The sequence below is a fragment of the Sphaeramia orbicularis genome, chromosome 24, assembly GCF_902148855.1.
Source record: "Sphaeramia orbicularis chromosome 24, fSphaOr1.1, whole genome shotgun sequence".
Lineage (NCBI taxonomy): Eukaryota > Metazoa > Chordata > Actinopteri > Kurtiformes > Apogonidae > Sphaeramia > Sphaeramia orbicularis.
Genome location: NC_043979.1, coordinates 22,237,745 through 22,262,506, shown reverse-complemented (window position 1 = coordinate 22,262,506; position 24,762 = coordinate 22,237,745). Strand labels below are relative to the sequence as shown.

The 24,762-nt window shown below is 37.5% G+C and overlaps 3 protein-coding genes across 6 annotated transcripts; 1 reads left to right on the top strand and 2 right to left on the bottom strand.

Moving 5' to 3' along the window:
* Positions 1 to 1,679: 1,679 nt before the first annotated feature.
* Positions 1,680 to 9,317, bottom strand: ccnc (cyclin C). Of its 2 annotated transcripts, XM_030129001.1 has the most exons (13): positions 9,165 to 9,317; positions 8,680 to 8,786; positions 8,413 to 8,497; positions 8,035 to 8,104; positions 7,855 to 7,906; positions 7,666 to 7,721; positions 6,262 to 6,297; positions 6,078 to 6,169; positions 5,876 to 5,943; positions 5,693 to 5,772; positions 5,373 to 5,491; positions 3,140 to 3,198; positions 1,680 to 3,103 (listed from the first exon to the last, which is right to left on the bottom strand). In XM_030129001.1, exons 1-12 carry the CDS (start codon positions 9,194 to 9,196, stop codon positions 3,144 to 3,146), a joined length of 852 nt encoding a protein of 283 aa, XP_029984861.1. In that variant the 5' UTR covers positions 9,197 to 9,317; the 3' UTR covers positions 1,680 to 3,103; positions 3,140 to 3,143. The 2 variants fall into 2 exon arrangements, with proteins under 2 accessions (XP_029984861.1, XP_029984860.1); XM_030129000.1 differs by having other exon boundaries at positions 1,680 to 3,198.
* Positions 9,318 to 9,794: 477 nt separating this feature from the next.
* On the top strand, positions 9,795 to 14,199 carry ngs (notochord granular surface). Of its 2 annotated transcripts, none has more exons than XM_030129264.1 (11): positions 9,795 to 10,076; positions 10,229 to 10,394; positions 10,624 to 10,773; positions 10,903 to 11,022; positions 11,142 to 11,237; positions 11,728 to 11,862; positions 11,953 to 12,063; positions 12,148 to 12,258; positions 12,624 to 12,748; positions 13,486 to 13,770; positions 13,864 to 14,199. In XM_030129264.1, exons 1-11 carry the CDS (start codon positions 9,880 to 9,882, stop codon positions 13,955 to 13,957), a joined length of 1,590 nt encoding a protein of 529 aa, XP_029985124.1. In that variant the 5' UTR covers positions 9,795 to 9,879; the 3' UTR covers positions 13,958 to 14,199. The 2 variants fall into 2 exon arrangements, with proteins under 2 accessions (XP_029985124.1, XP_029985125.1); XM_030129265.1 differs by having other exon boundaries at positions 13,869 to 13,908.
* Positions 14,200 to 14,793: 594 nt separating this feature from the next.
* On the bottom strand, positions 14,794 to 24,589 carry pgm3 (phosphoglucomutase 3). Of its 2 annotated transcripts, none has more exons than XM_030129262.1 (13): positions 24,358 to 24,589; positions 23,476 to 23,684; positions 23,152 to 23,330; positions 22,575 to 22,642; positions 22,340 to 22,473; positions 22,012 to 22,207; positions 19,419 to 19,576; positions 19,246 to 19,329; positions 19,070 to 19,168; positions 18,815 to 18,934; positions 17,537 to 17,659; positions 16,089 to 16,262; positions 14,794 to 15,322 (listed from the first exon to the last, which is right to left on the bottom strand). In XM_030129262.1, exons 2-13 carry the CDS (start codon positions 23,680 to 23,682, stop codon positions 15,233 to 15,235), a joined length of 1,632 nt encoding a protein of 543 aa, XP_029985122.1. In that variant the 5' UTR covers positions 23,683 to 23,684; positions 24,358 to 24,589; the 3' UTR covers positions 14,794 to 15,232. The 2 variants fall into 2 exon arrangements, with proteins under 2 accessions (XP_029985122.1, XP_029985123.1); XM_030129263.1 differs by having other exon boundaries at positions 23,476 to 23,685; positions 24,362 to 24,399.
* Positions 24,590 to 24,762: the final 173 nt, after the last annotated feature.

Below are 24,762 nucleotides of genomic sequence, written 5' to 3'. Positions count from 1 at the left end.
TTCAAGAAACATTTTTAAAGTAATCAATTTAATACACTACACTTTTTACTTCTAGTACTGTGCAAAGGTCTTGTTTTTGCATCATTGTAAATAGCATATATATTAACCTGTTTAGAAAAATAGAGAAAATATGTGCACAAGACGACCACAAAAATCAGAGCTTAATGACATCTACAGGTAAAAGTCAGTATTTAGTATGATAATATGATTTCTGTTCATAAATACACCAAAACCATAAGAAACATTTGACATGAGTGGAATGAAACAACTGACGATCAGTGCATTAAATCTCATATTGTCTGTACAAAACAGTTCAAGATATGTTATTTGCAAAGGGAGGTCACATTAAATAGCTGATGCTTTGGTCTGCAGAAGCATTTTTACTAATATTTTTTTTCTAACTTCAACACATTTCTTGTCTATTCCAGTTTTATCTTGATCCAGAGACATATATGCACATGTATGATTACAATAACAGCAAAGCTAAAGATTTTGACAATAAAATGTTTAATCCCAAAGTGCTTACAGCTCTCTTGAGGCAGAACAGAATGCCACAGAAAAAAATGTAAATGTGATACATAAATATGAATACAAGGTACTTTGGTCAGAGTTATACTTGAACTATTAGGGCTTGTCTCGTGGGTTAAATATATGTAATGTGGATATTACTACCTGGCAGGTCTTACCACATTTATCAAAGTATATGAGCATTTTCTTACAACAATTGTAAAATATTGCAAATATGGATTCTTGGTGCATGGAAGGAGTAATGATATGTAGAAATTACCTTTTAACTATCGAACATCTACTGATCTCCTGAAATGAACAACCATTTTGCAAAAATAGGAAACCCAGAAGGTAATAAAACAATAAAAAAATACAAAACCATGAGGCCAAATGAATAAGAGATGATGAAAAACAAAAAATCAAGACATAAAACATATGTGGGATGGTTAAAATAGGTAAATGAATATAAAAGTTAAAAAGCAACAGAGCAATAATTAAATAAATTATATGTTTATGTTCAATAAAGTTTTTTTTTCACTGTGTAAATATCAAAGACGCTTGTGTTATTCTTTCCACATTGCAGTGTGATGTAGGGGCTTTTACTTTGAAGTACAGCTGCTTTAGGATGTGCAACCTATTTTTTTCTGCAAGCTTTACCATGCGTCTGTGACGTCACGGGGACTGCGTGTACCCCACTGTACCCACACCTGACGACAACAACTGAGCAGTACATCCTCTCATACTCTACAATGAGTTAAACAGCTTTGTTATTATGTTTTAACATTAAAATGTGGAATCATATATGATGTTTATGTTTAACTGAAAGGACCAAGGTGTTAAAACATGAACTAAATCCCAAAAACTGTTATATATAGCTGTTATGTATTTGTTACTTTAACCACTAGGGGTCCTACCACTGCTGGGTACTCACATTGAAGTTAGGTAAGGAGACTTTGAGACTTTTGTAACATGGTAGAGGATTCCCCAAGGGCAGTGCACGTCATCTGAAGAACAGCAGTGAACCACTTTGTTTTACACACCAAACATTTTATTACCTTAAGTGATCTCTCAAATGATAAACATAGCATTTCAAGTAATAGATAAAACATTTTGGGAACTACTTTTAGAAGATTTAGTAGGAATATTTAGGTGAGGTGAAGCCCTTTTATTTCTATGCCCTCTTGAGAGAATGATCATGTAACAGAGGGAGCCCGCTGAAGTGGAGGAAAAACGCCAGAAGGGAAAAGCAGAAAACGACAAAACTGCTTCACTGTTACGTCTGCTCTTCCCACAAAGTAAGACAAAAGCAACATGAGACCGACTTTAAACATGGTAATGTTTTCTAATAAGTGGTGTTTCCAACAGCTGCGAAAGAGAACACAGTAAGCCTCTAGAGACAAGAAAATCTAAATTAAAAAAGCTTTAAAAACAGAAACATTTCACCTGAATGGGATGTGATGTGTTTTACATGAGGGGGCATTTTCTGTCACCAGCAGCTTTTATTTTGTAAGGCTTTGAAGCACCTTGTTTTGATCCACACACACACACACACACACACACTTCTCACTGCATTACATGACAAAAATATAGACATCTACACATGGACACACACACATATTGCCACAATTTGATGATTAAATAAATGGCGGGAGCACAAATAAGAAAGCACAACAAAAATTTGACAAATAGTTCTAATTTGCCTTTAGCCCCGACAAGCATTTAATTAACAAATTAAGAAACAAAAAAGGATAAGAAAATAAACTTTACACAACACATTATTCTACAACTAAAGCAGAATAAATGAAATACAATTAAATGAAAAGAGCTTTGCAGCAGGCAAACAGAACCATGACAGGTAAAATAAAGGGAAAGGGCACTTTCACCAGCCTATAATTTCCATCCAAGTGGAGTTACTTAATTGAGCAAAAAACATGATAGAGCAAAAAAAACAAAAAAAGAATAGAATCATAAGACTATTTACAAAAGGGAAGCAGGAATGGGAGGAAGGAGGTGGAGTTGTCATGATTCAGAAAACAGTAAAATAGTCATAATTCATTTCAATTCATTTCTCAAAGAGAAAAGTTCATGATCTACCAGTAGACGGCAGGGGTGTCCACTCAACAGCACAGGATCAAACCGTTCTACAGACACCAGTACAGAAGACTACTATAGTCCCTGAGGAATAAAAAAAATCCACCCAGACTGGTCACACTCACACAAAAGACACACATACATACATATTTGTGATCAAGTTTGCTCAAAACCCAAGGAGCTCCATGTGAAAATCTCGCTCCTCGGGGCTGTTCAAGGATGTCAGGATCATCACAAGACTTCTGAACCATCACATCTCTAATTCACCCCACATTCCCACCCCTGTCCAAAAAAAAAGTTCCTCAGTTTTCGTTCATTTTCAAGTCTGGAGCAGAGTAGAGTGGCCTTCTGGCGGCTGATATCTTAAACCCATAACGAGCAGAGAATGGGGGGTTGAGTGTGAGGACATGGGTTCTCTGCTTTTGGGTGGTCATGTGACAGTCAAAGACGAACATGGGAACTCGTTCAGGGTTGTTCTGTATGTTTTTGACAGATCCACCCTGTCTACATCAATGTGATGGATCCAGAAGAACACAGAGTCCACGCTATGACTGGCTGTAGGAGTTGCTTTGGTTCCCGTTGGAGCTCTGGTCACTCTCACTGCAGAAATGAACAGAGACACAGATGGAGAAATTAAGTATATGCAACACAGATACATATTTACAAGCATGAGGCTTTACATGTATACTACAGGATGATGACAAACATTTAAGTGGCTGATATTTGAAACTTTACTCATTTTCAGATTCCATTAAACTGTTATTAAGATAACACTTAGGTAAATAGTACTAACACTAGAAGCACTCGGAGAGCGCAGACCTCCGCCAAGGCTGATCAGTGGCCCCCCCCCGTGGGCCCCCCCAACCCCGATCACCACCAAAATTTAATCATTTCTTCCTTATCCCATTTCCAACAAACCCTGAAAATTTCATCCAAATCTGTCCATAACTTTTTGAGTTATGTTGCACACTAACGATCAGTGCCCCCCCCCCATGGGCCCCCCCCACCCCCGATCACCACCAAAATTTAATCATTTCTTCCTTATCCCATTTCCAACAAACCCTGAAAATTTCATCCAAATCTGTCCATAACTTTTTGAGTTATGTTGCACACTAACGATCAGTGCCCCCCCCCCCCCCCATGGGCCCCCCCACCCCCGATCACCACCAAAATTTAATCATTTCTTCCTTATCCCATTTCCAACAAACCCTGAAAATTTCATTCAAATCTGTCCATAACTTTTTGAGTTATGTTGCACACTAACGGACAGACAAACAAAAACAAACCCTGGCAAAAACATAACCTCCTTGGCGGAGGTAATAATGGTGCCCAGTGTTGTCATTGTACAGAGGATGCTATTTGCTGCTCTAGGATCAGAGGCATAAAAGAGGTACAAAGATCTTGGATCCAAAACATAGCCAATATGGAAGTATCTTCAACTTGTAATGCCAACTGGCTCCAGAAAGCCCGGTCTCCTATAGACTTATATCGAACTTCTCTCTAAAAATCTGACAATTAGAGTTTTCCAGGATTCATTTCAGTCTCTTCACCTCTAATAAGTAATCTGATGGTCCATCTTTACATTTTGCCTCTGATGGTAAGATCTTTGTGCACATAGAAGCGTTTATGTCAGCTGTGTCAGACTTTGACAGATCTCGACTGTGATAACCTCTGCTGCCAACATAAAGATGGAACAACAATGTCCCTCCATTCCAGCCTGTAACTTTATACAGGTTGGTGAGGTGGAACAGCATTTCCATGTTTTACAGGATGTATAAAAGGACATATAGTCTCTTTGAATTTTAGAAGCTGCAGTCAGTAGATAAAATACCTGCAGAAAATCTGCAGTAATAGAAGTGCAATTGCATTTATTGACAACATTACCCACTTAAAAAAAAATCTTCTTAAGGTTGCACATCACAGCAGCACCAAAAGTCAACATTCAACCAGGTTTTCTTTTTCAATAGATCACATGAGATGTGTTGGAATTCCAGATTCACCACATTAAGGAAAACTAATTCCAGTATTTTCTTCTGGGTGATCTCTGCAAAACTAGAACTGGTAATATTATGTGGAGTTAGATTCAGTATGACACCAGAGAAAGACGACTGAAGGATGCAAACATTTGGTTTAATGTATTCAGGGTGCTTGCTCTTTATCCAAATAAAAATTCCAGAATCTTTCAAAACTGCTATTTTTCCCCCAAGACCTTGATTTTATGTACTTTTATACTTGCATGCCTGCTTTTTTGGTTGAGATTGTACCTGTTGTGTGTGGTAGAAACGTTAATTTTAATAAATGTATGAATGAATGAATGCATAGTTCACAGTACATTATGATTTACTGACAGAAACATTTTCAAAACATGAAAATCACAAAAGTAAATATGACACAAACAAGTTTCATTAGAATCATTCCAGTACCGACCGGTTAGCCAAATCATGTCAAGTTTTTTATATGCTTTTATGTATTTCTTATTTTACAAGATTATGTGCCTTTGAGCATACTCTAAAATTCAACTATGAGATAAACTTCTTTTCATACTTTATTAAGACTTTCACACAAAAATCCAGACTTTTCAAGGTCTGGAAAACGGCATGTCAAAATTCCATACTTTTTAAGACTTTCAAGACCTGCACAAGCACGCTGCGTATTGGTTAAATGTATTTAACTGCATTGCCCTTACTGGAAGAGGAAAGAGCAGGACACTTATTAACATATGTCTATAGTCTATTGACCACTGAAATGACATACAGAAAAACTGTCAGGTTTACCTGTTAGGAGGAGGTTTGGGCTTAGGCATCTTGTTTAACACTGCAGCTATCTCCTTACGATCATCAAAGTTTTTCCACTGGTCGTAGAGCTTCAGAATGACACGGATAATCTCCAGGATCTTGACAGAAAACATACATACACAGGAGTGAACTCAAACTGAGCTACAGCTAAAGTAAAACTGATTTTCAAGTATGGTATCAAGATGTATGAGTTCCAATCCAAATTTCTGAGAGCAACCATGCACTCTTGCTTTCAGTCAGATTCACCAAAAACTACTAAAATATTTTTTTTTATTAAATGTCTGAGGTACCAAACTTACTTTGTCCATATCTACAGAGAGCTCTGCAAACCACTGCCTGGCATCTTTCTGTTGCACCACACAGGCGACATGCAGACAGGCTGTGGGGAGAAAGGATGATCAAGTTACAGCTAATAAAGCTACTTTAAAAGTCAGTAACTACATTATACAGCAACAATAAGACATGCAATGGACTAATATTACCTAGGGCAATCATGAAGGGAGGATAGAGCAGACACAGATCCGTTCTGTAAGTGTCGTTCACTATTCGCCTGGTAGAGAAACACGACAGCATCAACTATGAGTGGTGCTACCAAAATCAGTTTAATGTATCATGATATAGATTTAAAACATCGTAACTGTCTCATATTTTAATGCAGATTCATGAGCACAGACACAATCATACCAGGCCAAGGGCAGCAGCATGTCCTCCTGTCCCATGTCCTGCACATACTGCAGCAGTGGTCTGTATGGGTGGTACACAATCAGGCAGCAGTCCTGAAAAATTCATTTAATCAAAAACAATCCATTCAACCAACAATTATATTACACCCTTTAACCTCATTAATAGCACAGATTGTACTCCTTACCATCAACTCTAGAAGGTAGAATTCACATTCTAATATCTGTGAAGAAACAGTGTGTGTACATGTTAGATCAGAAAGGGGGAAGTTACATTAAAAACTCTCATATTTACTTTGACCGAATATTTTATTATGTGTGTGTGTGTGTGTGTGTGTGTGTGTGTGTGTGTATATATATATATATATATATATATATATATATATATATATATATATATATATATGTACAGGGTGTCCCATAAGTCTCCATACATAGGAGACATAATACATATGGTTCTAACATGTATTTCTTTATATTTCTTCTTTATAGTTCTTCAGCAGTGGAGGACACGCATTGAAATGTGTTCCCGACAAAGTGGCAGTCATATAGAGCATATTATATAAATAAAAATGGTTTATGTCAAGAAACGTTTATTTTTCCTATGTATGGAGACTTATGGGACACCCTGTATATGTGTGTGTGTGTGCGTGTGTATGTATGTATGTATGTATGTATGTATATATACACACACACACAACATCAATGAGCATATCTTCTACTATTACAACTTTAATGTTTTCATAATGTGTGGTACATAATTAAAGTCAAGTGATATTCACCAGTTTATCTACACTTAAACTCATTATGGACGATATTTAGGTTTAATGCCACACATCTGTGTGTGCATATAATTGACTAGGTTCTAGTATTTCTCTCTTTTTTTTTTAAATCACTTGATTTCCACAGCAGAGATGGTCACTGGTAGTGAAGAACATTTGTCAATCAATAAATCACTACTACCAGACGACATAAATCTAATTTACTTCAGTGCTTGTTTGACACAAAGTTGTGCTGTAAAGCGTAACTACCAAGTGTAAGTGACCTTCCATAAACCATCAGTGTCCCCAATGGTCCTCCTGCCACTAGCATTAATATAATGTCTACAGAAAGTGGACATGAGAAATTATGTTATGTGTCGCAGCACTGTGCAAACTCATTCTCGACTATGTGAGCCACTCCCTCCTTTTATCGCTCCGCAGCGGCTCACTATAAATAATAGTTTACACTGCTTTCTGGACAAGCAACGTGTCAGAACAGCCCCAGTGACGCCCTGGCATCTCTGTGGAGATGCTGGATAAATAAAATTCTACTGCTGCATACCACTTAACACCACATTGATAGATGCTGTGCAGAATAAATGTGTGTACACTTCCACATGGGTCAAAGCCATCTCCCACAGCAACAGGATTTTTATCAGAGCTGTGTGAACATTAGCTGTGGAATTTCATGTATTACTAGACACTGACATGGCAACACTGTGATACAGTGTAAGGTGTCTTGGCATGCTGTAATGTAGCACAAGAGTGCATAAATAACTCTGCAACAGCAGAGGGAAAACAGTTATGAGTATGCATAGTTAATCCACTCACATGATTCATTCTGTAAGGGAACTCCTTTGGAAAGGCGTAGGAAAACCTTGTTTTCACTGTTTGACACAAAATACATTGATGGATTACGAAACCATGTACACTGATGAGCAAAAGAAAATAGAACAGATTTTTATTTAGCACTAAAATAACCTTAGAATGGAAAACATGTAACCAAATGCGGTCACTTACACACAGATGTTGCCGCAGAAATCAGCCTAGTATTTGACACAACTCCAAATTCCTGGAAAGGACATACATGTGTGAGGTCAGATCAAATAAAAACAGCAAAACTAAGGACAGAATATGAACCAGATCAAAATAAAAAACATTAGCACTGTAACACATGTGACACGACAGGATGATCCATACCTCAACTTTAGAAGCCAGGAAAACACAGGTAGGAGCCATAAGAACTGGATCTATACTTTTCAAGGAATACCTGAGAGCAAAAACAATTTATGAGTCTTACTGCTGCAACAAATATTTTGTAATCAGCTATTTTAGAGTCTTGTCAGAGGTGTCCTGATATTTTCCTGCTATGCCAAGTCAACCATCTCCCACTAGAGACACAGAGATGCATATCCTGACATTGGAATCATCTAAATAGTGACTGGAGACCAAACATAAATGCTGCCTCAAAAACGCCAGAGAGCCATGTATTGGTATTAGTTCTCATATAGATTAGAAATACACATATAGGGTCAATACAGACTTGAAAAACTACACTTCACTTTGCCTGCTGTTTACCTGGCGTAGAAGCGTTTAAAGTAAACAGTTGCAGTTGCGATGACTTGCTGCCGCAGTTTTAGATGTTCCCCTAAAGCCTGGATGACTGAAACACAGAGAAAGACACATACAACATGTTACAGGATAAATATACTGAGTTGATATAAATATTAAGATGAGTACAGTGAAATAGACGGAAAATATCCCATTGTTTATGAGTAGATAATAACAGATAGTAAATCTACATGAGAGCAAAGTCCAGGGACAAAACAAAACAAACTCAGATACCATTGGCAAAGAAAATCTGCAGCTTCCAGTACTCCTCTTCTGTCAGAAACTTCAGGTCCTTCTGACGCTCTTTCATCAGGTCCTGTTTATCCAGAACCCACTGCAGACTGTAGAGGATCAAGATGAATATAATGTTATTTGGAATATTAAACAGTTCTGCTTGTCAACCTGAATTCACCTCAGGCTAGCGGGTAGCATCAGTATTCACCCAAACACAGCCAGTTAGCCATTGAATCTGACTGCTATTGTGAAGCAGGAAAAAACACAAAGGCGGGGTAATACTGTTGAGCTTTTATCAATGTTGCATTATCGTTTAATCCATTTTATTTTAATGTATATTCTCTGTTTTAGCAACAGTTTACCGGAGATTGCTAGCGCTTCGTTACGATGCCGCCGCACAAACACAGCTAACGCTAGGCCTTATAACAAAGACGAAGATTGACAAAATAAAGACGTAACAAGTCAAAATATTCACTAAAACTTACTAATGAGAACTTTGCCAGAAGTTTCCCGCCATGTCGTAGAAGCTGAGGTAGAGAAATACACTTTAAATTGATTTTATTTCCTACAAAGAAGTGGGTACGAAAGGCAAAGTAGTTTTCTAAGCAGACACTGGGGTAACATGAAAAGTGTTCCGGAGAGCACCGCGAAGGAGTTGAATAGTTCCGAGGATGTTTAAATTATTATTCCTCTTCAAAATAGTCTTCTCAGACCACAGAAAAGCAGTTTTTCATTACGTTCATAATCGTAGTAGATTTTTGCAGATCCAAACATAAACTTTACTCTGAATCAAACTATAGCGATTGTTTGGATTTGATTAATGATCTCTGTCAATGAAATAAAACCAACTGTTAAAAAAATTAAAGAGATAAAATGACTAAATGCAGTGTGGTGAGAAATGGGCTATTATTACTACATATTGGGTACAACTGTCTTTAAAACTTGGCAAAGTAGTGTAAGAGAGAACGTAGTGTTTAAAATGAAGATTATTCCAGCATTCTCATTTAATCACTGTTTTCTTGGCATAACCTTGATAGATGTTTGCAGGGAATCTCACCACTGGGTTGGGAGGGTTCAACATTCCTCTGTAGTATTGAGGGAAGGGCTGAGGATATAAAGACCCCACCACAGGCTTAAGGTGTGAGTAAACAGATTCCAGCCTCCAGCTGAAGTTGAAGTAGCAGCGAAAGGAAAGTCAAGATGAGTCGCAGTCCTGAGAGGATGTCTTCATACCGCCGCCACTTTGAGGGGACCATGGCCGGACCCTCTATGTATCAGCTCCGGGTGTCCAGTCCATCTCCCACCCGGAGGGACATCAGGCATCGGTCAGCCAGCCTCACAAGAAGTGGTGGGATGGTTGGGCGAAGGGCTACCTCCAATAAGGCTCGTATGACCAGGTAGATCATCTTTTCACACTTATAATCTGAAGTTTTTACTCTTATTTTTGATGATTTTCAAATCTACTTGTATTTTAATTAATTTTAAAACAGAAAAAGATACAAAAGGCAAAATGAATCTGCTGTACTATCCTCTTTGGTCCTGTCTCCAGCAGTGTGAGTATGGGAGCCCTGTGCTTTGGTATGTCCATGGGACTGGGGCCCAAACTGGACCTGGATGCTGCTGCAGCAGAGAACCAGGCTTTTATGCTGACCCGAAAAAATGAAAGGCAGGAGATGGTAGCCCTAAATGACCGTCTGGCAGTGTACATTGAAAAGGTATGGCAGGTTCAGGACTCAAACACACAGAAACAGAAACAAATCTGCACAATACCTGTTAACATACATGTTTTCTTGACCCTAAACTCTCACTAATTATTAAAGTATTCCTAGATCAAGTACAATAAATAAATAGACGTACAAGAAATTGACCAATAAGTATTGACCCCCTCTTTGTGTTTTTATTTGTTATCATCCAAGTCTATATCTACTGTGTTTTCTCTTTTAGGTGCGTAGCCTTGAGTCAAAAAATAAGGTGTTGGAGGCTGAGATTGATTCCCTGAAGAGTCGTAATGCTCGATCATCAGGTCTCAGGCAGCTGTATGAGTCTCAGCTCAAAGATCTCCTTAGGGACGCTGAACAAATGAGAATCCAGAGGGTGAGATAGTCTGTATCAAATTCCACATCACATTTAGATCATTGCATGTTGTTGTAACTAGTTTACAGTCCATTTGCAGGTGAAACACTGGTGCTGGATGATGGATCATTGTGTCCCTGCTCTGTACAGGACTTGGCTTTGGCGGGGAAAGAGGCGATGTTAGGCCAGTTGGACGCACTGAAGGGTAAATACGATGCAGCCATGCTGGCCAGGAAGGAGACAGAGCAGGAGATTGAGGCTCTTCGTCCAGTAAGATGCACTGGAGTGTTCAACCTTTACATCTTTTAACTAACTGTAAATTAAAACTTATACTGTAGTTGACACATAACTACCTATATAGTATGTCCATATGAACATGTCTGTTCCAGGATGTGGATAAAGCCACGTCAGCACGGATTGCTTTGGAGAAACAGCTGGAAAACCTGGAGATTGAGCTGGCCTTCCTGCAGAGAGTTCACAAGGAGGTAAGATTTGTCCAATCTGTCAGTCTTCAGTGTACTATATGTATGAGTCATAAGCTGATAGCTGGCATGCCTTTCATTTTATCATTAATGGTTTAATAGCTGGGTAATTGTTGCTGTGACAGGTTGAACTTAAGCTGAGAGTGTGATGATGAATAGGGTGAGTAAGACCATGAATATGGCAATTATCAGCATAGTGCAAAGGCTGAGTAGGAAGCACAAATGAAAGGGTACGACCAGGAGTGCACAGTTGTAGAGTGAAGTTTCCTAAACATAAAGAATATACTGTCTAAATAAATGTTTTATCTAATCCCTGTATGAAATAAATGCAAATATATACACATATTTTTAGGTCAGCCTCAGCATTTCTTAGTTTTAATGTGTTTAATGTGACTGAAATTTTAATGTGACAAACAGGATACACAGTATTTTGTTTAGAATGCTGCATGTTTCATTTCTCTTCTTTTTATGACTGTCTATGATCTCCTGAAAGGAAATTGAGGAGCTGATGCAGCAGATATATTCAGCTGTTTCCAGGGTGGACATGACCTTTGGCCTCCCAGACCTCTCCTCTGCCCTCAGACAGATTCAGTCCCAGTATGACAGCATCGCAGCCAAAAACTTACAAGTAAAATTCAAGCCTCACTGCTGTTATTAACAATACCCCTCTTAGTGTACTTCAAGAAACATGTGATTCATTAAAACTGTGTTCCCCCAGGAGATGGATACCTGGTATAGAACAAAGTTCCAGGACTTGACCAGCGCCTCCACCAAACATGTTCAAAGTGTTCGAGGCGTGAGAGAGGAAATTGCAGGCTACAAGAAGGATGTGAGTCTGATTTTCTGCACATTTATGGTTGGTGTTATGATTTTAATGTTTAAAAAGCTGTGTGTATATGTGTATTTTATGTAGATCCTCAACAAAGAGCGTGACTTAGAGACACTGAAGACAAGGAATGAGTTTTTGGAGGCTCAGATCCGCGATGTAGGGCAGAAGTACAAGAAGAGAGAGGAAGAATTGCAGGCAAGTGAAATGACTCAATGTGGAGACGTAAATATTTATATTCATTCTAGCTGTTCTATTGTGTAACTGGTAAAAATATGGCAAAATGTTTGAAGTCCCATAGTCATCTGATGATGTATGTAAATGTAATATATAGTATATGAATGTATTGAATTTGTTAAGAAAATCTATCCAGCAAGTGAAAACTGTAAAGTAGTGTACATTATACCTATTGTATATATGTCAGAAGTTAATTTCTTGACATGCATGTCTTGCCCATAAATAGAAATATATCCTCATATACACAGAGGATATGTATATGTATGTGATTACAACATTGCAAATACTTCCTCATGAAGGTATTTGGTGATATTCTGTTGTTACAGGAACGTATAGACTCAATTAATCTGGACATGAAGGTGACTAAGGAGAAGATTGCTCTGCTGCTGCGGGAGTACCAGGATCTGCTGAATATGAAGATGGCTCTGGAGATTGAGATCACCACCTATAGGTGAATAATTGATCAGGTCTGGTTAAAATGGGCTTTTGAAAGTTGATAACTAGTATATCAACATATCCTCCTGAGACCCAGCAATGCATTTTTGTCTTTTGTTGGGGACAAGAGTTTCACAGCTTTACTTAAAAAAAAAAAAAAAAAAAAAAGTTCACCATAAAGGACATTCCATTTAAAAACAAATAAATGAATAAAACTTTAAAATGTATCTGAAAAAACAATGTTGCATCATGTCATTTCCAATCAAGTTGATTATTTAATGTAAAAACCCAAAATCTTTGCTTCCCTGTGTCTATATATTGAAGTTAAACTCAATATATGCAATATAATCTACAGTATATCTGTAATTTCACATTGAGCAATGGCTGTCATTCATCTGCTTTAAATACTTACAGAAACCCTTTTTAGTAGCTTTAATAGCTTTGAAATGTTCATTAGTTTTTATGTCCATTGATCCACCAGTTTGGTTTTTGATTTAGTTAAAAGAGTGTAAGTAGTTTTATTTTGTTTAAAGGAAATGGCCAGTTTTATTGGATTGGATTTATAGAAGCTGAAAATGGAATAATGAAAGACTGCTTAACATCAAACCCCTGTTTATTAAAGATCCTATATTGTGCAAGGCCATTTTCATACGCAGTTTTGTTTTAGCTCTCACATTTTGTCTTAGATTTAAGTCATGGTTTGCCATTAATGATAATAAATATCATTCTGTGCTTTCTTCTGTTTCTTGGCAGGAAGCTGATTGAGGGTGAAGACAGTCGTCTGAGCACCATGGTCCACAACCTGTCTCTGATTGGAGGCCTGCCTCTGACCTCCAGTGTGAGTCTGCAATCAGCCTCAGCGACTCCCGCAGCGACTTCAGAGCGAGATGATGGCCCCGGTGACAAGAAGAGCAGTGATGCTGAAAAAGCAGCAACTGGCAGCCCTCGAAAGGAGACGGCCTCATCAGACACCCAGACTGACCTCAGTGCAGAGGAGCAAGCCACTGAGACGTCTGAGAGGAAGACGGTTCTGATCAGGTAGAGCTGACTTTGCCAGAATTACATAGAGGATCATGTGGAAGACAGTGAATAACCCATTTTATTTCCACACTTGTTTCCCTTTTTTCCCAGAACAGTTAAAACAGATGAGGACACTTACGAGAGCAACACACAGGAGCGCACCATCACCATTTCTGGAGCAGCTGATGACACCGATGAAGAATAGGCTGAATCCAAATGCTATTTGTTGCTTTTAAATGCCCCCAAGTTACTGTGTGTACTGCAGTAAAAAGATATTCCACCTTGTGCACAAATATATGATCAAACTTCAGGACATGAGACTTAAAAGCAAAATAAATCAAAATCCTTTCCTTTGCTAATGCCTGCCCCTAACACTGTCAGCCTCCATCTTTTAATCCTCCTGTGTGACCGGAACATGTGCTTGAAAACTGCATAATAAAGAGCAAGAAATCATATCTGTGGTTTTCATCATTATTTATTCAAACCAGAGCAGCCCTTCATATTTATATCCAAGAGAGTGCATTTGATGCAACTGCTCATAAAAGGCAAACAGATTCATGTATTGGCATAGTTCAGTGAGACCCATCTTAAAAACATCTGGAAAGTACTTTTTAAAAAATGTATTTTGAAAATAATTGATGTTTTCTTAACCCATAAAGACCCAGTGTGACTTTTGAGAAAGTTCATTTTTGTCCATATTTAACCGTTCTTAAGTGATTTATCACTATATATCATAATATTATCCTTTATATTTTATGCGTTTTCAATGAAAATCTGGTATTTTACAATATTTAATTTGCGGATCATGTACATTAATCATTGTGATGAGATTACATTTGAGAGTTATTGTCAAAAACAGAGAAAACTTAAGAAAAAAAATGACTTTTTCAGAAAATATATCATTAACTGAGCATAAACTCAATGTGTCCATCCACTGTCATTGATCCAACTCCATGGGTTTTACCGGTGAATTAATGTTGTAGAAGATGATGGTGTTTCCACAGTAACTACGGAGCCTCTGATGACCATGAAAAGATGACAAACTGTATTTTACGCCAATTATTTGCATGCATTGATAGGATTAACGGATTAACAAGTATTAAACAGTCTAGGTCAGTAGATGCTTTTGGTCACTGGCGGAGGTTTGGGTCTTTATGGGTTAACTGTAAATACATAATATCTTATTCAGATTACACAGAAAGTCATGAATTTCAGACATAAAGTATGATTGCATCTATTTGAGACTGAATGAGGTTGAATAAGCCAAGGTAGCAGAGAAACCCTTTACCCCTCATTTTCTCACGCATCTCTTCACATGTCAAAGGAATTAGATAAATAGAAAATGACAATAAAGTACCTACTGCAGTTACCGGTATAAAATAATTTGGCACTTCACTAGATGAGACTGACACTTTCAGTTGGAACGGCATAAAGAAGCACCAATAATATAAGACACGGGTCAGTATTCTGTGCTTTTGGTCTAGTGCAATGGTTTTGGTTCCTCCCCGACTCCACCTGCAAGGCGGTAAACTGCAAGGCTGACTTCATGTGCTAGGGCATCAGCACTCTCCTGAAACACAAACACAATGCACAGAGCAAGAGGATTAGTCTCAACACAATCCCACTGATTAAAGGTGGGGTATGAGATCTTAGAAAAATGGTTCAAACAAGCTACATTTTGAAAATACTCAATTCAAAAGTCCAAACCCCTTTCTTCAGACATACCCCCCGAAGCCACGCCTCCAGAGTACTGGCACGCGCAATGGTTGTTCTCGAAGGGTTCACGAAAGCTGCACAGCAACAATTCAACTGGCTCTGGCGGCCCCGGCTCCGGCCCCAATCCATGCATACCTCATTCAGTCTCGTCCAACACCCCCGCTCTTACAGAACAGCTCCAATTCATACCTATCTGACTAACGTTACATTTCCTTGTGATTTATGTTTTCCGGTGAACTTTCCATCCTAATATAGCTGATATAGCCAAGCTCTGGCTTTGGCTTCATTTCCTGAGCAAGTGCTTCAAACCTCTGAGAAAGCATGATTCATGCACAAAGAGGGGTATGCGCAGAGGGGGGAGGGACAAATGGCAGTTGAGTTTGATAGACATATCAGCGTCATTTTGATTGGGCGCTGAAAATGAATGGATGGTGTTTTTCCGTCCTGTCCATTCCACAGATGACTACATTTTTTTAATTTCTGTGTTAGAGCATTTAATTAATTGGTTGTAATCAGGGTGTGAAAGGGATTTTAAGCAATATAGTCAAAAATGCTCCAGGAAAACATCTCGCACCCCACCTTTACGAAAAGAAGACGTTTTGCAAAAGATGATTTCTCACCTGAGTGTCTGCCTCTGCGTAAACTCTCACTATATCCTCAGTGCCAGAGGGTCTCACAAAGGACCGGGCCTGTTTGTACTTGTTCACAAGGCTGTCAACAGTGTCCTGCATTCCTGGTGGACTCACTGCACGTCTCTCTGCATCTGTTGTGTCTATTGCTCTGCGATCTGCAACCTACAGAACAAAGACGTGCACAAACACAAGTACAGCTGTGTTCACATCACATACTGGATAAATGTGTCTAAGTGGTTTAGAGAAACACTACAAACCCCTTCAGTGCAGACAGATCAGAACAGCAACAAGAGTAACACAGATATAATTTTATTATACAATAAGACTTCTCTAGGTCATATTTTAGAGAAGGAAAGAATATTAAAAATGTTCCCTTACTCACAGATGATCCTGTCAGGAAATCAGTCATTTAGTCATTTAGTGTGATGTGCAAGTGAAATTAACCAAATGTACGTCCCCCCTATTAAAGATTCAGTAAATAAATGCAACATTTACTTTTTAAGGTAGTGTAGTTTAAAGAAATATTAAAATACATTAAACAAATTTGTTTTCAATCAGTGTGAAATTCTGCCTAACTTTGATGCTTTAGTAAATATAAAATATAAATAAAACCTATATTAATTTTTGTGAAATATCTAATAAATCAGAAATTTGAATTGACTTTTCTTATGAAATGAATTTGGCTATATGTAAATTCAGACTGCATTGTTTAAATACAATCAACTTGAAAGAATAATGTTTGTGAAATCTTATTTTGCTTTAATTTTTATAAGTACCTCATAACTTTACACAGTCGTGGAAAAAATTATTAGACCATCAAAAGTCATCAAAAACAATGATTATGCAATCAAGTACTAACGCCTGTGTGTATCATGTGACTAAAACAGACAGAAAAGAAAACATGGAATGCCTAAAAACACTGTTTTTGTCAGTACAATGCCATAGCTATTGATATAAGACCTGAAGTGATTTTGATTATTATCAAGAAAACCATGGAAAATGTCTAGATACCAGCTCTGAAATTAAACTCTTATGAGCAATTTTTGTTGTTATCATTATATTTGTCCAAACAAATGTACCTTTAGTTGTACCAGGCATTAAAATGAACAGGAAATTGAAGAAAACAAGGGTGGTTTAATAAGATTTTCCACAACTGTACATATACATACTGTATATTACAGTAATACAATTTTCAATTTAGAAGACATATATATATTATTAAAAACCCTCATTCTTAAGACAGTTAAAGTAGGTTCCAGTGACCAATGTTTGCCTCATATTTTTACATTAAAGTTCAACAGAACTGATCACTCTACAAACCCCATTCACATTCTGATAGATGCTGTTTCATAGCTTCTCCAAATAAAAGTGACTGAATAACCATTTCCCTTTATACTTGACTGTCAGATTTTAAATACTATAAATGTTTATGGTACCTTGACTTTGAGCTGCCTGTTGGGCAGGTCAGCGTAGACGGCATCCCACTGCTGGACGCTCATACCTTTAATGGCTAATATGGCTTCAATGAACAGCATGTCAGAGATGGCATCACCCACAGTCTGTAGCGAACAAAAATCAAAATAAGAACAATTTAATGTAATAATGAAGCCTGTGTGTTGTAATCAGGGTGTCTATACAGTAGGTAAAACACAGTGAAATGTAATGACTGAAAGATTAAAGTCATTATTTAGTGTGACCCCTGACCCCATGACAAAGAACAGCTCAAGCAAATATAAACAAAATGACATGTGTTGGATGAAACCTGGTACAAAACATCAGAAAAATAATGCAAAAAATGTCATTCTGTCTGAACAAACCTGTTAAATGCAAAGGCAGGCCACACTAAATGGTTTATACAAACCCTCTGGTTTGTAGAAGCAGTTTTTCCCCTGAAACTTTTGTTTTTAATGCTGTATCTACTCTCCAAACATCCAGATTGTGTCTTAATATAGAGTCTCAGAAATGCATATGTGTGGTTATTAGAACTTTACTAAAACAACAAACCTGATGTTGGCTAAACACTTCTGCACAGTACTGTATATATTTGGATTTAAGACATTGTAGGACAGTGTTTTTCAACCTTGGGGTCGGGACCCCATGTAGGGTCGCCTGGAATTCAAATGGGGTTGCCTGAAATTTCTAGTAATTGATAAAAAAAAACCAAAAAAAACTTACTAATAAAAAATATATGACGAGTTGAGAGACAATCACAATCCATAAAAGACATGACAAACACTGAAGATGAAACTGAAGCACTGTGGTACTGTTTATCTTTCAAATGTTTACTGCGGCCGGTTTCAGATGCTGCAGCTCTTTCATAATTCATAGTTTTAGTTATTGTTTATTCAGTATTAATTGTCAGCCTTGTAAATCCAAGCTGGACTGACTGTACATATCCTGACCAAGGAAAATGAAATTCCCACTTTGTGCAGTAATCTACAACTGGCTTTTCTGCCTCCGTCCATAATAATATACATTATATAGACTAAATGTCATCTAAAATTAATGTTTATTTGCAACATAGTATAGCAAACTATTATATGATCAAAAACAAATTAATTTTAGCAAAAAAAAAAAAATGTCTGTTTTGAATGTCTGGGGTCGCCAGAAATTTGTGATGTTAAAATGGGGTCAGGAGCCAAAAAAGGTTGGAAACCACTGTTGTAGGATTTGAACTCTGGATGAAACGGTTCAATATGTGCATGTTTTTCTACCTGATTGATGACATTGATAGTGTTCTGCAGCAGAAGAGCCGCTCTCTTCTTCTCATCATTGATGTTGGGATCCTCTGCCAGCTGGCAAATCTTCTCTTCAGCCGCTTCACTGAACAACACCTGCACAGCACAGCAACACACACACCACGTCCCAAACATCCATTGGATACTCTACGCCACAACTTACATTTCTAATCAGAATACAGCATAAGACATTTTACAGTACTTTTAAGAGGGTGTGTCTTGTGAACTCACAGTTCCATGACCGTTGGACTCAAAGTACACAGCGACATCAAACTCCTGGGCTGCATGGTGGAGATGTTTCACTCCTGTTTTAGCACATCGCACTATTACCTAACACAGGAAAATATGTGTTGTTTATTTACTGCAAACATAAAAATAAAAGAAGTGTAGTGTGAGCGTCTTCTCACCTTCATTGTGTTCTCCAAATAGTGTGTTGAGCTTCCGTTAGCATAAGCCGTTTGTACAACTGCCACCTTCAAATTTAAGCCAGCCTGTACATCCACAAATAAACAAGGGTTGGCAAACCTCTGTGAGCTGTGTTTGATTCTTGGTGTATATTTATATGTGTTTGAAAGTGTACCTGTTCGAGTAGCTCCTTGAGGAAAGTGCTCATGAGTGTGGCTATCTTATCTCCATCCAACAGGTGAAACTGTCCTTCAGAGTCAGTGTAGTAATAAACTATCCGATCAGCATCTCCGTCAAATGAACAGTAGCGTTCGCCTGGGTTCATTTTAAAACCTTCCCAGAGAAAAGAAGAGTTGAAGACAGAGATATAAGGAAGGAAAATTAAACTCACTGTGGGTCTTTATTCAGTACTTTAGTAAAATAAAACATAGATCATATAAAAAAGGTTATTTAATATGTCACTTCAGTCACAAGTATCAGATGTTGTAACCCATCTGACTTCTACGCAACCATCCCAACATCCTCCAGATATTCTTCAGCATATTAGGAACTGTGTTATAGACAGTAGTAGAAAAATTGTTTAGACACCCTTAAAATTTTACACAATCTCAAATCTTGAAATATGAAATATTATTATCACAAAATGTTTTTTTTTTTGTGTGTGTGTAGATGGGATAGGCTCCAGCACCCCTGCAACCCTAGTGAGGATAAAGCAGGTTCAGAAGATGAATGAATGAATGAATGAATGTTTTGTGTGTTTCATAAGGTGTGGCTGCATCAGACAGACAGGTATGGAGGCTGGTGCACACCTAAAAAGTCTTCAGGGGACAGGTGCGTAGGAGCATGAGATACAAATGAAGAAGAAAAAAGGTATCCCACACACTGTCCATTCAATTTGCAAAAAACTTTAATATAGGCTTATAAGCAAGTTTTTTGCAAGCTGAATGGACAGTGTGGGGGATATCTTTTTTCTTCTTTACTGATGCATCAGACAGACATAAATGCAAATGATTATTTTTTGACAAGAAAAGATGACAAAATTAAATTCTTGATAGTTTCAAGTGCAGGGCATTATTTTCCCAGTTTTTACCTCAAGAGAACAGTGCACATGCAGAAGGGAGCATGAGGGTTTGGAGAATGGCACAACACTTTGCAGAATTCATTGATTTAAGAGTGATTCTTAATGCAACAAATCACCGATTTTCATGGCAAAAATTTGAAATATAGGGCATGGAATCAAGTTTTGCCTTTTACTAAAACTGTGTTCAGAAAGGACCAGAATAAATACAGGAGAGAAGGAGGAGGTGAAGTTTATTCTATAATTATTGCATCCAGGCAGTGCTCTGTTCGATAAGAAAGATAAGGAGGCGCCACTTCCTTGTCCTCAAATGCACATCTGAGAGAGTTTCTTAAGCTTCACAGATAAATCACGAGTGAAATTTTCATTTTCTGGCCAACTGTTGTTTAGAATTTCTATTTTTTTCCCTTGCAGTATCTGATTTGTTCATTTCCATTTGCTCCAAACACAAACTGAATGTTCAACTGTCGACTTCCAAAATAAGTGAATATTTCAACAAAAGTGTCTTAAAAAAACAAAAAACAAGACAGAATCCTCCAAGACAGATACTGGAACTGTGACTACAACAGTTTCTTGTGTTACGCAATAACAAAAAAATATGTATAAATATTTGCTTATTTTAGAAATAACAACTGCATTTTGTAATAATTTACAGGATTTTCTCTTTATAATGCCAAACATTTTTCCCTTTTTCAGCCACAGCATTTATTTTCTTCAGTTGCAGAAGGCACTGGGCCTTTATTTTTAATTTCCTGTTTAATAAGTGGAAAAAGTCATATTTAGTACAAAACCTCATTTGGATCCAACTGTGTTTTTCTACAAATGCAACACTTTCTTAATCAATACAAAATAAAACAGTTAATTTGAAGGAATGACAGTTTTGACTCACACATGCAGTTCATTTGTTTGTGTTGAGCTCGATAACAGCCATTATTAGAGATCGGCCTTGTAAGTTGACTATTGGTTTTTACTTGGGGATATAAAGTACAACACATACCTAAGTCATCACATATTGTGGTGGTTACTACAAAAAATGACAAAATATAGGAGTTGCATGAAATAACAAAATATAAACTAAACTATGGATGAATTTTTCTACAGTGGTTTTTGACAAGATTCCCTTGAGTTTGACAGTACTGTGTAAATGTAAGTGGATACTGTTTTTATATAGTTGCTAACAACAACAGCAGTCTATTTATCCTTATATGAGCTAATCTGATAATTTTATGTAGCTATTACAGTGCTGTGTTTGGACATAATGTGCCTTCTAAAAGCCAAAAGGTCAAACTTACAGTTGCGGAAAAAATTATTAGACCATCAAAAGTCATCAAAAACAATGGTTATGCAATGAAGTACTAACTCCTGTGTGTATCATGTGACTAAAACAGACAGAGAAGAAAATATGGAATGCCTAAAAGCGCTGTTTTTGTCAGTACAATGCCATGGCTATTGATGTAAGAACTGAAGGGATTTTGGTTATTATCAAGAAAACATGGAAAATGGCTAGATATCAGCTCTGAAATCAAACTCTTTTGAGCCATTTTTGTTGTTATCATTATATTTGTCCAAACAAATGTACCTTTAGTTGTATCAGGCATTAAAATGAACAGGAAATTGAAGAAAACAAGGGTGGATCTAATAATTTTTTCCGTGACTGGAGAGTATACACATTAAAAAGCCTTTGTCTCACCTGTTGGAGGCTTTTGCTGCACTTTAACAAAGTCAGCTCCACACTGATAATTAAGCTTTCCTTGGCTGCCATCGTTGAACAGTGAGATCTGCAGCTCCTTCTTTAAATGACTTTCCATCTCGCGAACCTTCAGAGCCCCGATGCCATTAGCACCATCCACGGAGAGGAGCTTCTGGTCATCTGTGCGGTTGGATGCCTACATGGTAAAAGAAGATTCAGAGGTTGGTGGAGAGACGGAGACAGGAAGATTATCAAAAGACTGTCACAGACACACCTACTGTACAATAAGTCAAAGACAAAAATAACAGACCACGCCCTATTTTCTTACATTCTTTGTGAGCTGGATGAAGGCTTGGCAGAGTTTGCTGTAGTAACCATCCAGTGTAGCCTCTCCATATTTACCCTTTGTGTTCTGACAGCGAACCATGTAATGGAGCTGTGGAGTGGTCACCAAACCATAGTCTGATGGAAAATAAACACACATCTGTAGTCAAATACTGAAGAGAAAATATTATAACAAAAGTAAGCAAATATTAAAAAAAAAAAAAACTGTGTAAATGAACCTTTGCTATGACCATCAAGAGCAGACACTCCATCCAATACTGCCTGTGATAGTCTGGCACTACTGCTCCTGCACACACAGACAAATATTTGTATAGAAACACAGATATCCCTGAACAATCCATGTAAGTATGTTTAAGTTAAGAAAAGTCAGTCTGTTAAAGACAGACGGCAATGTACACACTCACACACACATTGGTGACTGAAAGCATTGTGATATTTATACATTAATATTTGCAATTTTAGTTTTGCTAAGTCTATTATAAAGTCAGGTCTCATATTTTTACATGCAGCCACAAATTTGCCCCAATAGGACTTATAGTCTGTACAATACACAAAATTCTGATTTGCATAATGAGAACTCCTCAAAAACACTATTTAACACAGAGAAAAATAAACTGTAAGAAGCCTCGGCCTCTATGTAATGCAAGTGAACACTGGAATTCATTATTAATACGTGTACGGCTGCACTACACTGCTATTTGTACAAGACATACAAGTATGATCTAAATAAATGACTCATTACATGATAAATTATATATTTTTGTATTATATAACATGTATATTAATATTACTAACCTGGTGTCTTTTCCCACAAACACATTAGCTTCCTGGCTCATGTTTATCGCCTCCTTCTCTATAATATCCTTCAGAACTGTGAGTAAGTCGTCTGCATTGGCCAGCTGGGTGGCATAGTGCTCCCATGCTGGCGCCATCATCTCACCCATGGGGTCGATCAGTTTCAGCCCATTGTCTTCCTGCAATAAACATCCAAACAGATAGAGAAAGGAGAGTGAAGCCAGGGATAGGTAGGTACATTAAAGAGCTGTATAAATACAATTCTGAGCTGCAAATGTTGGCAAACATTACATTAGATGAGGTAAAATGAAAGAACACACTAACCTCTGGGTTGTGTGATGCTGTGACCATAACTCCGATGGTGGCTTTGGTGTTTTTGGAGCGGAGTGTTGCGAGCAGTCCCATTCTGAACATGGCATGGTCCAGATGTTTGGCATTTGTCCTCAATCCGGCTGTTCCATAATGCAAAGTCAACCCTGGGGGCTTCGGGTGCATAATGGACTGTTTTTCCACTTCCTGAAACTGGGCCATGACTGAAACACACAGTTTTGTTCAGCACTTTCAACAATTTACATAACAATGGTAAATGTCTTTGCTGTGCCCTAGGATAAAATCTCACTACACACACACACACACACACACACACACACACACACACACACACACACACACACAAGACAAGCAAACACTTCTTCCCACCCCTTTTCGGACATGCAAATGAAACTATTGTGCTGTTCTTCCTTCTAAGATTGTCTTGATTGTTAATTTTTGTATTATTATTTATATTTTACTTGTACACGTATATGTTAAATTTCATTGCATTTTCAGAATAAATCACTCAATCAAAATATAGGAATGATTCAGAAAAGAAAACATAAACACAACATTTTAATTAATTAATTAAAACATACTATCATTCAGACTAAAAACAGAACATTGAGTCGGTTTTCTCATTAAATGCCAAAGAACAAGATGAGGGCAAAGTGTGCTGTAAATTACAAGAGCAGCCTGTAGCCAACTAGAAACAGATAAGCTCAATAAACTGTATAATCACATGAATGACAATCCTAACTTACACTACTCATACCACCTCAGTTCACTTTAACACGTTACAAACATCTGTGCATTACACGCTAAACGTTACGACAACATCGAACATTTTAATCTACACAACAATATAATAATTGTCAGATTTAATTCACTTACTGTTGTGTTTTCTGAATGATCAGCAGGACAGAAGTGCAGTCGGTGAAAGACTTCCTGTTCCTCCGGTTGCTCTTCGATTCATTGAAGACGTGGCCGCAGTTCCGCGTACGTCATGACGTAAGCACGTACAGCCTCTTTGACAGTGCGTCAGTGAATTACCAGTCTTGTGCTGTGATGCAGGGATGCCCCAACCATGTCACCATATAGCATGTGATTTCTTACGATATTCTTTCTAGATTTGTATTTTTTTTAAAAAATATTATAGTTTTTACATGAACTTTATTTCATATATGATTTTTTTTAAATTACACTTCATCAGTTTAGCGCAATTAGTAGAAAGGACAAATTATACATATGTCCCCTTCAGCAGCTATGTTTAAGCCTAATCTAAATGCTTTTTCCAGT

Coding starts and splice junctions, on each gene's coding strand:
- ccnc (XM_030129000.1), bottom strand. CDS start 9,196: ATGGCGGGAAACTTCTGGCAAAGTTCTCATTA. Junction 7,907..8,034: donor TCCTGGCTTCTAAAGTTGAG/GTATGGATCATC, acceptor TGTCCTTTCCAG/GAATTTGGAGTTGTGTCAAA. Junction 5,492..5,692: donor TCTCTGTAGATATGGACAAA/GTAAGTTTGGTA, acceptor TTTTCTGTCAAG/ATCCTGGAGATTATCCGTGT.
- ngs (XM_030129264.1), top strand. CDS start 9,880: ATGAGTCGCAGTCCTGAGAGGATGTCTTCATACCGCCGCCACTTTGAG. Junction 11,238..11,727: donor TGCAGAGAGTTCACAAGGAG/GTAAGATTTGTC, acceptor ATCTCCTGAAAG/GAAATTGAGGAGCTGATGCA. Junction 12,064..12,147: donor TTGCAGGCTACAAGAAGGAT/GTGAGTCTGATT, acceptor TATTTTATGTAG/ATCCTCAACAAAGAGCGTGA.
- pgm3 (XM_030129262.1), bottom strand. CDS start 23,682: ATGGCCCAGTTTCAGGAAGTGGAAAAACAGTCCATTATGCACCCGAAG. Junction 18,935..19,069: donor AGTCCAACGGTCATGGAACT/GTGAGTTCACAA, acceptor TGTGCTGTGCAG/GTGTTGTTCAGTGAAGCGGC. Junction 15,323..16,088: donor ACGCAGAGGCAGACACTCAG/GTGAGAAATCAT, acceptor TTTGTGTTTCAG/GAGAGTGCTGATGCCCTAGC.